At 34.2% G+C, this 12450-nt stretch overlaps 1 protein-coding gene across 1 annotated transcript in view; it reads left to right on the top strand.

Annotated features, from left to right (window-relative positions):
• LOC100732245 (zinc finger protein 14-like) overlaps positions 1-10304 on the top strand; it is a 45067-nt gene extending 34763 nt beyond the window's left edge. Inside the window, exons 2-4 of the mRNA XM_023561396.2 lie at positions 2862-2988; positions 3188-3248; positions 3877-10304. Coding sequence (XP_023417164.2) covers positions 2862-2988; positions 3188-3248; positions 3877-6601 — 2913 coding nt within the window. The 3' untranslated portion in view covers positions 6602-10304. The remainder of the gene's footprint in view (positions 1-2861; positions 2989-3187; positions 3249-3876) is intronic.
• The last annotated feature ends 2146 nt before the right edge of the window (positions 10305-12450 follow it).

The following is a 12450-nucleotide window of genomic DNA, read 5'->3' as shown; positions in this document are numbered from 1 at the left end:
AAGAAATGAGGAAATGAGGCAAAAGCACTGCCCTTGTCTCAAAACCAGTGTGTCTGGTAGAAAATCAGAAAGTTAGGATTGATGTAATGAGTGTCAAGGTTTATTCATTGTGTGGCAAATGCAGAAAAATTGCTGTGTTAGCTACAGACTGGACTGTAAAAAGGATGTTTGTCTCATTGCCAAGTTGGTTTCTGATATATTCATTTGAGTAATCTAGTTTAAAAAAATAACATTTGCTGGTTGATGCACGTCCAGGCCAGTCAGGCTCTTAGCCTTTGTCTCTGCAGAGCAAAAAAGATTTAGGTCTCAAACACACTGTAAATGCATGTGAGAGTTCTATAAGGGACAGATAGTGCAAGCAAATGGGACACAATAAACATGAGATGTGCATGTAAAATTCCATTCCTCACCATGCAGTGAGTGGGAGGTTTGATGAGAGACTCATGACAGATGTGTGAGGTTTCAGTGAGGGTGAGACTGCTGTGTTTTGTGCTGATTTTTCTACCAGCATCAGATAGCTATTTTGTTTTATATCTGCAATATCTTCTAAATGTCACACAACCTTGCAAACTGATTGGATTCAATGAGCCCTCTCTTCTTCAGTGATTTCATTCACTGTTGATTTCAGTATCAGAATGTGAGGTTAGGAGAAAGGGAATTTTTGGAGGCATATCACTCAGGGCAGGACCTGGAAAAGTGTATTCTTGTTTGCAGATCCTTCCACCTCTGCCCCCATCCATACTGCCTTGACTTAAACATCCTTCCTTCACCTTTGCATTTTATCAACTACTTTGGGCTTTGGATCCAATAGACAAGTTTTTGAACTTGTAGAGCAATATAAATTCCTCTGAGTGTATTTTATACTTTGTCTCAGTAAAAGAATAGGAACTGTGATAACTAATTAGAGTATGCTGAATTTGTTAAAAGTTTAGATACAGGTTCCAAATGAAAACTGTGAATAGTGTTCTCTCCCCTATCCAGCAATGTGGCCCAGATATTAAGAACAAAAAACAAAAGAAAGAAAGATTGGAAGTTCCCAAGGATCTGGGATTACCAGTTGTTCTTACTGGGAAAGGGACCATGAATCAGAGTGCCCAAGACTTTTATGAGTACTGATTGGGAAGTAGGCATGGGTTATAGCATAGTGCATGGAAGGAAACCTTTACAGGCATGGCTTGTATTATGGAAGCAAAGCAGTCTTTTACCAGGCAACAGGCTCCCCAATTAGTGGTGCAAGAGACAACTTGATGTGGGAAAGGCTGGCACTTTTACTGCCACAAATCTATAATTCTTTTTGAATCTCATAGATTCATATTTTTACCCTGGGATCTAACATCAATTTGGACAACAAATTTTCACTGGAAAAATGAAGGATGAAAATAATGTCTAAAGAACAACTTTCATAAGGGTTTGAGTAATAAACACAAACTGAATCTCTTGAGGTAGGGCATTCTACATATGCCTTGTGTATGCCTTGTAAAAGTAGGAAAAACAAGTTTTTCACACAATTGCTATGGTGCATGAGTAGGTTGTAGATATTATTTCAAAAAATGAAAATTCTAGCTTGGTCTGGTGCCACATGAGTGTCATCCTAGTATTCAGGAGGCTGATGTAGGAGGATTTTTAGGTGTTCAATTTCACCCTCAGCTACAGAATAATTTCAAGGCAAGTCTTACATACAGGGGAATAACCTGTCTCAAAAACAAAAACCTGATATACTGAAGGAGGTAGGACAAAATGTAGAAGCAGTATTACAGCAGGTGAAAAGTGCCAATTGTAGGTCTGCAGACATGTCAGTAGTTAAATGGAGAATGGTATTCTGCCTAGGAAGGGCACATGAAAGTACATACAACATGGGAAAGCAGTGGATGGTGGTGGCAGGCAAAATCAGCTCCTGAAGAAGGAATTTCCCTCTGAAAACTGCCTAGTGTGGAACTGAACTATGAGCTCTGTGCTAGGGAACTTGGAAAGTGATTCACATATATAGGCTGAAAGAAAGTTATAACTTTAAATCATTATATATGCAATTCTCTTGTTGCTACTACATTCAACTAATCAATGATAAGTTAATAGTAAATTTTTTTTAGCTTAAAATTCCTTGAGCAACATTATCTCTGTAATGGAGATAGTTTTTCACAAAAATAGGCAAAATTAAAAGGTATTTGTTTTGTTGGTAGGAATTGAGCTCAGGAACTTCTTCTAGAGAATAACCTGAGCCTTTACATCTTGACTTGTCATTATTTGGAATTTTGTCACTTATTCTCAGTATATAGACCAGGCTGAGCTTGAAGTCCTTTTACTCCTGTCACAGCTTTGCAGAATAATATGATCACAGTTGTGTGTAAAAATATATTATTATAATAGTGCACAGTTAAATTCAGCATATATTATAATTTTTGTGTCCAAAATGTTGTAATTTTTGTTGTTGGGAATATGCAGTGACCATTTTGAAAGGCATTCTTGGTGGCTTCTTTCTCTCCATAAGTTTCTGAATTAGAGATTTAGGTGTGTTGTATAACTTTTATTGGAGTGCAGATTGTAACACTACGATAATTTTTCAAGCTGTAGTTATGTCCAGTCCTTTTTGTCATAAGCCACCACGAAGCAGCTTTTTTTGTTATTATGCTTCATTTTTTAAGCCAGAGTCTCATGATGTAGATCAAGCTGATTGTGAACTTGTTCTATAGCTCATAATGATCTTGAAGTCATGATGATCTTCTTGCCCCAGCCTCCTGAGTGCTGGGATTACAGACATGTACCACCACACTTCATTCTCAGTTAAAATTTTTATGAGACAGGTTCACATAGTCCAGGCTGTTAATCTCAATTTTTCTTCAAGAAATATGTGTATGATCCTCTAGGGGTCAGTGACCTTTGAGGATGTGACTGTGAACTTCACCAGTGAGGAGTGGACTTTGCTGAGTGCATCCCAAAAGAAGCTCTACAGAGATGTGTTGGAGGAAACTTTTCAGAACATTGTGACTCTAGGTAAGAATGAAATCTCTTTCGTATTGATACATTCAGAAGAGATTGTTTTGTACTCTTCAGTGCAGTGTAATTAAACAGAATGTGAAAACAATTAGAATTAATCTGGCCTGCTTATATTCTATCATGAATTTAATTGGTTTGTGTTAATTTTTAATGTAATAATGTAGTGATTACTTTTATTTATGTGTCTATAATGCAGAGAGACTCTTGGATAACCAGAAAGTGGAAGAAGACTGCAATAACTATTGCAGAAATATAAGGTAATTTGTAGAAAAATGTATACTCCTTAACACAACACAGAAGGAGAAACATGAAAATCAAGAAAACAACACTATCTTTAAATTTAATTTCATCAGTACTCTCGAAAACTATATGCAACCTGAATTGTACAGTTTGAAAACCAAACACAAAAATATTCCAAAATAAGAAATGCAATTACAAGTGAAATCATACAAATAACACTATCAAATTTGTAATATAAAAAATGTTGCTTTATCATCAACGTCATGAATATGTATGACATTTTCTTTAGGTGTTTTGTATAGCTGTAGTTAAGAGAACATACGAAAGGAAATTAATATTTTAGAGATGGGGAAGAAAAATGGGATAAGAGTAGAACATGAAGAGTGAATAGGAAATGGTATTAAAATTAATCAATATGTGTTACATATGTTATTGAAAACAAAACTAAAATTAGTGTATTATAAAATGTACCAACTGAAAATTTTTGAAAAATACCACTTTTTAAGGAAAAGCTTTCTCCAAAGAATCCATGTTGTATTCTTTTAATTTATAATCAAATTTCTTAGCATGCATTAAAAAAGCACGTGCTCTATTAAATCATTGATGTGGAGAGCCATTTTATATTGTCATCTTTATCTTTTACAGGAATGAAGACACTGAGAAATGCCAGCAGTGTAAAGGTTGGAATCAGCATAAAGAATGCTTCCTCTGTAATCAAGATGCTAATGTCTATATGAAATCATGTGGTTTAAAACCAATTGAAAGGCTTTCTTGTACAAAGCTTCAGATTGGGCCTTTTGCACTAAACATGTCCATTAGAGCTCACTGTGGAGTAAAAACAGATGAGTATTTTGAACCTAAAGGGAAGCTGTTTAAATGTAATGAAAATAGAAACAACTGTGATGATTTGCAATCCTTTCAGAATCATGCAAGGACAGAGGCTGGCAAGAAACAATGTGAACATGATCAGTGTGAGAAATCCTGCTCTGGTCTTAGTGAAAGAACTCATCTTAGAGACAAGATATTTGTATGTCCAAAAAAGTTTAATGTCTCCAGCAAACCCAGGGATGTTCAGATCTATCAGACAAACCACAAGGGGGATATAACCTCTGCAAGTAACCAGTGTGGGAAATTTTTCAGCACAGATACTATTTCTCAACAAAAAGAAACAATTCAGATGGAGGAGAAAAAGTATGTTTGTAAGCAATGTGGGAAAGCGTTTAGTATACAGAGGAATTGTAAAAGACATGAAAGAGCTCACACTGGTGAGAAACCTTATGTATGTAAGCAATGTGGGAAAGCTTTCAGTAAACAGGATCACTGTAAAAGACATGAAAGAACTCACACTGGTGAGAAACCTTATATATGTAAACTATGTGGGAAAGCTTTCAGCACACAGAGTTATTGTAAAGTACATGAAAGATCTCACATTGGTGAGACACCTTATGTATGTAAGCGATGTGGGAAAGCTTTCAGCACACAGAGTTCTTGTAAACTACATGAAAAATCTCACACTGGTGAAAAACCTTACATATGTAAGCAATGTGGGAAAGCTTTCAGCACACAGAGGAATTGTAAACTACATGAAAGATCTCACACTGGTGAGAAACCTTATGTATGTAAGCAATGTGGGAAAGCTTTCAGCACACAGAGTTATTGTAAGCTACATGAAAGGGCTCACACTGGTGAGAAACCTTATGTATGTAAGCAATGTGGGAAAGCTTTCAGTAAACAGGAACATTGTAAAAGACATGAAAGAACTCACACTGGTGAGAAACCTTATGTATGTAAGCAATGTGGGAAAGCTTTCAGCACACAGAGTTATTGTAAAGTACATGAAAGGTCTCACACTGGTGAGAAACCTTATGTATGTAAACAATGTGGGAAAGCTTTCAGCACACAAAGTTATGGTAAACTACATGAAAGATCTCACACTGGTGAGAAACCTTTTGCATGTAAGCAATGTGGGAAAGCTTTCAGCTCACAAAGTTATTGTAAAGTACATGAAAGATCTCACACTGGTGAAAAACCTTATGTATGTAAGCAATGTGGGAAAGCTTTTAGCACACTGAGTGACTGCAAACTACATGAAAGGACTCACACTGGTGAAAAACCTTATGTATGTAAGCAATGTGGAAAAGCTTTCAGTAAACAGGAGCATTGTAAAAGACATGAAAGAATTCACACTGGTGAGAAACCTTATGTATGTAAGCAATGTGGGAAAGCTTTCAGTACACAGAGTTATTGTAAAGTACATGAAAGAACTCACACTGGTGAGAAACCTTATGTATGTAAACAATGTGGGAAAGCTTTCAGTACAAAGATAAATTGTAAATTACATGAAACGTCTCACACTGGCAAGAAACATTATGTATGTAAGCATTGTGGGAAAGCTTTCAGCACACAAAGTTATGGAAAACTTCATGAAAAATCTCACACTGGTGAGAAACCTTATGTATGTAAACAATGTGGGAAAGCTTTCAGCACACAGAGTTACTGTAAACTACATGAAAGATCTCATACTCTTGAGAAACCTTATTTATGTAAGCAATGTGGGAAAGCTTTCAGTACAAAGAGTTATTGTAAGCTACATGAAAAATCTCACACTGGTGAAAAATCTTATGTATATAAGGAATGTGGGAAAGATTTAAGCACAAAGAGTGATTGTAAATTACATGAAAATTCTCACACTGGTGAGAAAACTTATGTATGCAAGCAATGTGGGAAAGCTTTCATCAAACAGAGATATTGTAAAGTACATGAAAGGTCTCACACTGGTGAGAAACCTTATGTATGTAAGCAATGTGGTAAAGCTTTCAGCACACAGAGTTATTGTAAAGTACATGAAAGATCTCACACTGGTGAGAAACCTTATGTATGTAAGCAATGTGGAAAAGCTTTTAGTACACAGGTGTGTTCTAAAAGACATGAAAGATCTCACACTGGTGAGAAACCTTATGTATGTAAGCAGTGTGGGAAAGCTTTCAGTATACAGAGGAATTGTAAAAGGCATGAAAGAACTCACACTGGTGAAAAACCTTTTGTATGTATGCAATGTGGGAAAGCTTTCAGTACCAAGACGAATTGTAAAGTACACGAAAGATCTCACACTGGTGAGAAACCTTATGTGTGTAAGCAATGTGGGAAAGCTTTCAGCACACAGAGTTATTGTAAAGTACATGAAAGATCTCACACTGGTGAGAAACCATATGTATGTAAGCAATGTGGGAAAACTTTTAGTACACAGGACTATTGTGAACTCCATGAAAGATCTCACACTCATGAGAAGTCTTATAAATATAAGCAATATGGGGAAAGGTTCAGCAGAATCCAGAATCCAGGAGAAACTATACACATGTGTGAAAGTTGATAAAGCTTTCAGTACACATAATTATTGTCAAATACATGAAAGAATCCACAGTGTAAAAACCATATGTATAATAACTAAATTCAGCAATGTAGCTGGAAACAAAATAAATACTCAAAACCACTAGCATTTCTGTATACTAACAACAAAATGACAGAGAGAAAAATAAGAGAAGCCACACCCTTCACATTAGCAACCAAAAAATAAATATTTAGGAATAATTCTCACTAAAAAAGTGAAACATTTATATAGGGAAAATTATAATACACTGAAAAAAGATATTGAAGAGAATCTCAGAATTGGAAATACACACCTTGCTTATGGATAAGAAGAGTAAGTATTGTGAAAGTGGCCATTCTCCCAAAACTCTTACACAGATTCAATCCAATCTCAGTAAAAATACCATGAAAACACCTCATAGATCTAGACAAATCACACTTAAAATTCATCTGGAACCCGAAGAGAGCTAGAATAGCAAAGACAATTTTAAGCAGCAAAGGCAAGGCAGGAGTCATCACAATCCCTGACTTAAAGTTATACTACAAAGCAACTGTAGTAAAATCAATGTGGTACTGGAATCAAAACAGAGCTGAATGAATAGATTAGAAGATACAACCACAACTGTAAACACACTAAACCATCTTATCTTTGATAAAGAGGTCAAACATGTTCACTGGAAGAATGATAGTCTCTTTATTAAATGGTGTTTGAAAAACTTGCTCTCCGTATGCCAAAAACTAAAGCTAGATTCATGCGTATCTCCATGTACTAAATTAAAATCTAAGTTCTTCAAAGATCTGAATATAAAAAAAGAAACATGAAATCTATTGGAAGACAAATTGAGTAAAAACGTTGAAGACATAGAGGTAGATAGAGAATTCATGAACAGGAATCGAACTGCCTGAGAAGTACTTTCCAGGGTCAATAACTGGTATTTCTTTTTATGAAAAAGTTTCTGCACATCAATAGAAATCTCTAGCATAGTTAAAAGAAAACCTACCAACTTGGAATCAATCTTAGGGAACTGTCTTTCAGGCAGAGGGCTTCTGTCTAAAACATATAATGAATTGAAAGAAATGAGGCATACCAAAGTGACATATGTGCACCTATGCTTATAGCAGTGCAATTTGTAATTGCTAGATCATGGAAACAACCCAAATGTCCGTCAACCGAGGAATGGATAAAAAAGCTGTGGTACTTCTATGTAATGGAGTACTACTCAGCTATAAAGAAGGATCACATTGAGCTATTTATCAATAAATGGGCACAGCTTGAAACCATACTCATAAGTGAACTAAATCAAGCTTGCATCTGTGAACTCCAAATAGTTTCCCTAGTGTAGGAAATGAATCAAATATATAAATGTACGTGATAACCATGATTCCCCATTATATGGTCTTGAAGCCTTATAAAATTGTCACTAATTACTTGGAATGGATTTATTCTGGGCTGTTTGATATCATGGTCGGTGATGCAATGAACAGCCACTTTGAAGAAAATAAGACATAATAACAGCTAGTGCTGATTTAATAACATCTTGTCTTAAAGATGTACCAAACTATGGTTCTTTTGTCTCCATTGATTTTATTATGTTGTAACTTGCTGGACTTTATCGTATGTGGTAGTATAACCAAAAATTGTTACAGGCAAAGAGATAATATTGAAACCATTGATCATTTTTTTCTGTTAGCTGGTTCTAAATACTGTACAATGCTTTCATCCACTTGAATGGTGTTACACAGTCTTGATATATTTGATGCTACAGCATAAGAAGTTATATTCAGATATTTCAAAGAAAAAGACACTATGGTAACTACTATTAAGTCGGGTTATTTGGTGGTGAAGCACTAGGTTGCTGAAAGTGTCATGCTTTAACCTGTATTATGTTGTTATGCCCCCTTTAATCCTCTCCCTTATTCATTAAAAAATCATTTAATTTAAAAAAAAATATATCAACCAATAAAAAAATGCTCCTGGTTCTGTAGGGAAAAAGAAACCCTTTACAACTGTTGGTTAGAGAGTAGATTAGTACAAACACTGTGGAAATCAGTGTGGAGATTCCTCAAAAAATTAAGATTAAAGGTCCCATTCATCCCAGGTAGTCCCCTTCTGTGTATCTTCCCAGAGGGATTGAAAAACATCACACCACAGTGACATATGTGAAGCCATAAGGTTCAAAATATACAATAGTCACTGTGAAATGGAAGGAAACTTCAATAAAAAGAAGAAGCTAAGATAGGGGAAAAGAGAAAGGATAGAAGGGAAAAGAAAAAAAATGCAAGTTAGTTATACCATTAGTGTCACTTAGTTCACTGAACAGGAAAGGTTGTGCTAATATTGATTGAAGTAATTTTTATGCCCATATTTTGTACTTGAGTGACTAAAGATAATGTGTAATTTATCAACAATTGTTACTTTTTCATTATTTTGTTGTAAAAATTTGTTTTACCTTTTCTTCTTAATATTAATAAATAAAGTAAAAAAAATGAGGCATCCAAAATTTGAAGATCCAATCCAAAAATGGTCATCTGAGATGAATACACAATTCTCAGATGCAGAAACAAATGGCAAATAAATATGTGAAAAAAATGTTCATCACCATTAGAGAAATGAAATTAAAACCACATTGAGATTCCGTCTCCTGAAAGAATGGCCAGGATCAAGAAAACTATCAACAACAAATGCTGGAGAGGTAGTGTGGAAAAAGGAACTCTCCTGCAGTGTTGTTTGAAGTGTAGACTTGTACAACCATTGTGGAGGTCAGTCTGCAGATTTTTCAGAAAGCTTGAATTGGAGGTCCCCTTTGTTCCAGCTATTCCTCTTCTACACATATTCCCAGAAGAAATGAAAACATCATACCACAGTGATGTATGTGCACCCATGTTTATAGTAGCACATTTTGTACTAGCCAGATCTTGGAAACAACCTAAGTGTCCATCAACTGAGGAATGGATAAAAAGGTTGTGGTATTTTTATACAATGGATTACTTCTCCGCTATGATCACACTGAGATATTTATAAAAAAATGGACATACCTTAAGACCATACTCATAAGGGAAATAAATCAAACTCAAATTTATAGATATCTAATAGTTTCCCTAGTGTAAGAAAAGAATATATAAAAGTATGTGGTAATCATGATTCCCCATAATATTGTTTTGAAGCTTTATAATGTTTTCATTCATTAATTGGAATGGTTTCATTCAGCATTTTATTTATTTTATTTTCTGTGATGGTATGAACAGTTATTTTAAAGAAAACAAGACATTATAATAGCTAGTGCTGATTTAATACCATCTTGTTTTGAAGTCTCACCAAGCTTTTGTTCTTCTGTCTCCATCAGTTTTTTCATGTTGTATGTTATTGGATTTTATTTTATGTGATAGTATAAACAAAAGTTTTTATAGGCAAGAAGATAATGTAGAAACCATTGTTCATTTTCTGTTAGTTGGTTCTTAATACCCTGTAATACTTTGATTCTTTTGAATCATTTTACACTGTCTTTTTATATTTGATACTATAGTATATGATGGTATACTCAAAGGTTTCAAGGAAAGAGACATTATGGTAGCTACTGTTATGTTGGGTTTTCTTGTATTGAAACACTATGTTGCTTAAATTGTTCTGTTCTGACCTGTTTTGTTATGTCCTCTTTTATCTTAATCTTTTTTTAAATAAAAAATTAAAACAAACCCTATATATGCAAGCAATGTAGAAAGGGTTTTTCTAAGTCTTAATTACATACACATTATGAAGGTAATTGAGGAGAAGCCCTATTTCCATAAACAATGTGAAAGAAGATTCTGTGCACACAAGTACATGACTATATATATTTATTTCAAATCAAAAAGCATCATGGGAAGAAACTATATATCTAAGCCAATTTGGAAAATGCCATAAAGTTGTTTCATTTAGTGAAATTCTGTAGAAATAATACAAAGCATTTTATGTCAGTGTTTCCTCACAAATGTTCCAAAGAAAACATCCCAGATGAAGATATGAGAAACTACATACATTGTGTGGTTCTTAATATATCACAAATATAGATTATCTATGTGCAGTATTTAAAAATATTGAGTTCCCTGAGTGTATGAGCTTAGTCTGTAATGTCTTAATGAAACATAGTTGATCCAAATGTACTTTTTACTTTCAAGTACCATTTACACTTCATGCTGTTTTTATTTTATCCTTAATATTGGGAGAAATAGGCCATTAAAAATCTTATTTTTGTAATTTTTACCATTAGAATTTTACACCATTGTTTTTTTAAGTTTTGGGGTTTCTGTATTCTGTGTAGCAAGGAACATTTTTTATTTGATGCTATATTTTCTAATGATACCTATTTTCAAAGACATGCCATCATGAGTTTTTGACAAAGTTGAAGTCTGTTCACACAACTTGTATATTAGCAAATTTTGTTTTTCATATGACCTGATACGATTCCTGCTTTTATACCAACAGTGATGTATAGTGTGTCATGTACATATGTTGCATCTTTTTCTTTCAATATATTCATTTCCATAAAGTTTTATTTTTTCACATAAAATTTTTTATGTTTATATTGCAATGGCTTAATTTGCTTTACTGGTATTTTTTAAACACAGATACCAAACATAGACTATATTGCTCTGTTTTCCATTGCCAAGATCCCACTGTTGTAGAATTCAAGATATCAGATCTCAGGGATTGTTCCTTAGAACCTGGCTGGGGGCAATCCAGGGAATGGAAACAATCAGCAATTTATAACCATCTTGAAAGAAGACAGAATTTAGGAATCCTGTAAGAGCAAGATGACATAAACTCTTCACAGTACATAGCTTTCAATCTTGCCTCTAGCAGAGCAGTAACACATAGATTTAGTTAAAGAGAGGAACTTTGGGGGAGATTCAGCTCTAAGTCCCATTTCAACAACACATGACCATAAGTTGTCTTTACAGGAAATCATTATTTACAGTAATCTTTCTAGAATATATAAATTATGGTATAAGACCCATAACAACACTTTCAATGCAGAATTCATCTTGGAACTTTTCTCTGGATTATGGTTGCTTCTGAATGTTATGAGATAATGTCTTTGTTCTCTTTTTTTTTCTGGTACCTGGGATAGAACTCACGACCATGCGCATGCAAGGCAGGTGCTAGTGCCGCTGAGCTAAATCCACAGCCCCAATCATGCCTTTGTTCTATTCTATGATGCTTTGATGACATAATATCTTTGGGAATAATTGTTTTTAAGTAGGAAGCTATAATATTGACATGAAGGAATATTGAAATGAGGACCAAAGTCCTCACATATATCAATCAACTCATTAAAAATACAAATATCTGAAATCGTTATTTATACTGTGTTCTTGTCTATTTTTGGATACATTTCTATGACAGTATTTTTTATTAATGATAAGGTCACTCCTCTAGTGTTTTTCTAATATTTTTACAGAGGGTAAAATTAAACATAACAAAGCACATTGTAAGATAACAATGTAAAAGACACAGATTTTAAAGCAAGAAAACTGGAGATCTTCACTGTCTATCATTATGTCTCTTTTTTTCTTCCAAATAGTTGTCCATATCTTCATATATAATGAATTCATACAAAGCACAATAGTATAGAACTGATCAGAACTGGATGATGAAGGCATTTTAGTTTTTCAAGACCAGATAATAAAGAAGTCAACAATAGCTGCCCTAATGTCTCTCATTCTTTTTAAAATAGCTGTACATACTTTCATATATATTGAAATTAAACAAAACAAAGCAGACTAAAATCTCTGAAAACAGCATAATAGTATCATTGGATTTCACATTATGACACTGGAACCTGCACTGGATACCTTAGTGTCTCTTTTTCTTCA

Source organism: Cavia porcellus, unplaced genomic scaffold, assembly GCF_034190915.1.
Source record: "Cavia porcellus strain 051 isolate PalLab524CR breed Dunkin Hartley unplaced genomic scaffold, mCavPor4.1 scaffold_23, whole genome shotgun sequence".
Taxonomy (NCBI): domain Eukaryota; kingdom Metazoa; phylum Chordata; class Mammalia; order Rodentia; family Caviidae; genus Cavia; species Cavia porcellus.
The sequence above is the reverse complement of the archived record's forward strand: the minus strand, read 5'-3'. Positions and strand labels throughout refer to the sequence as shown.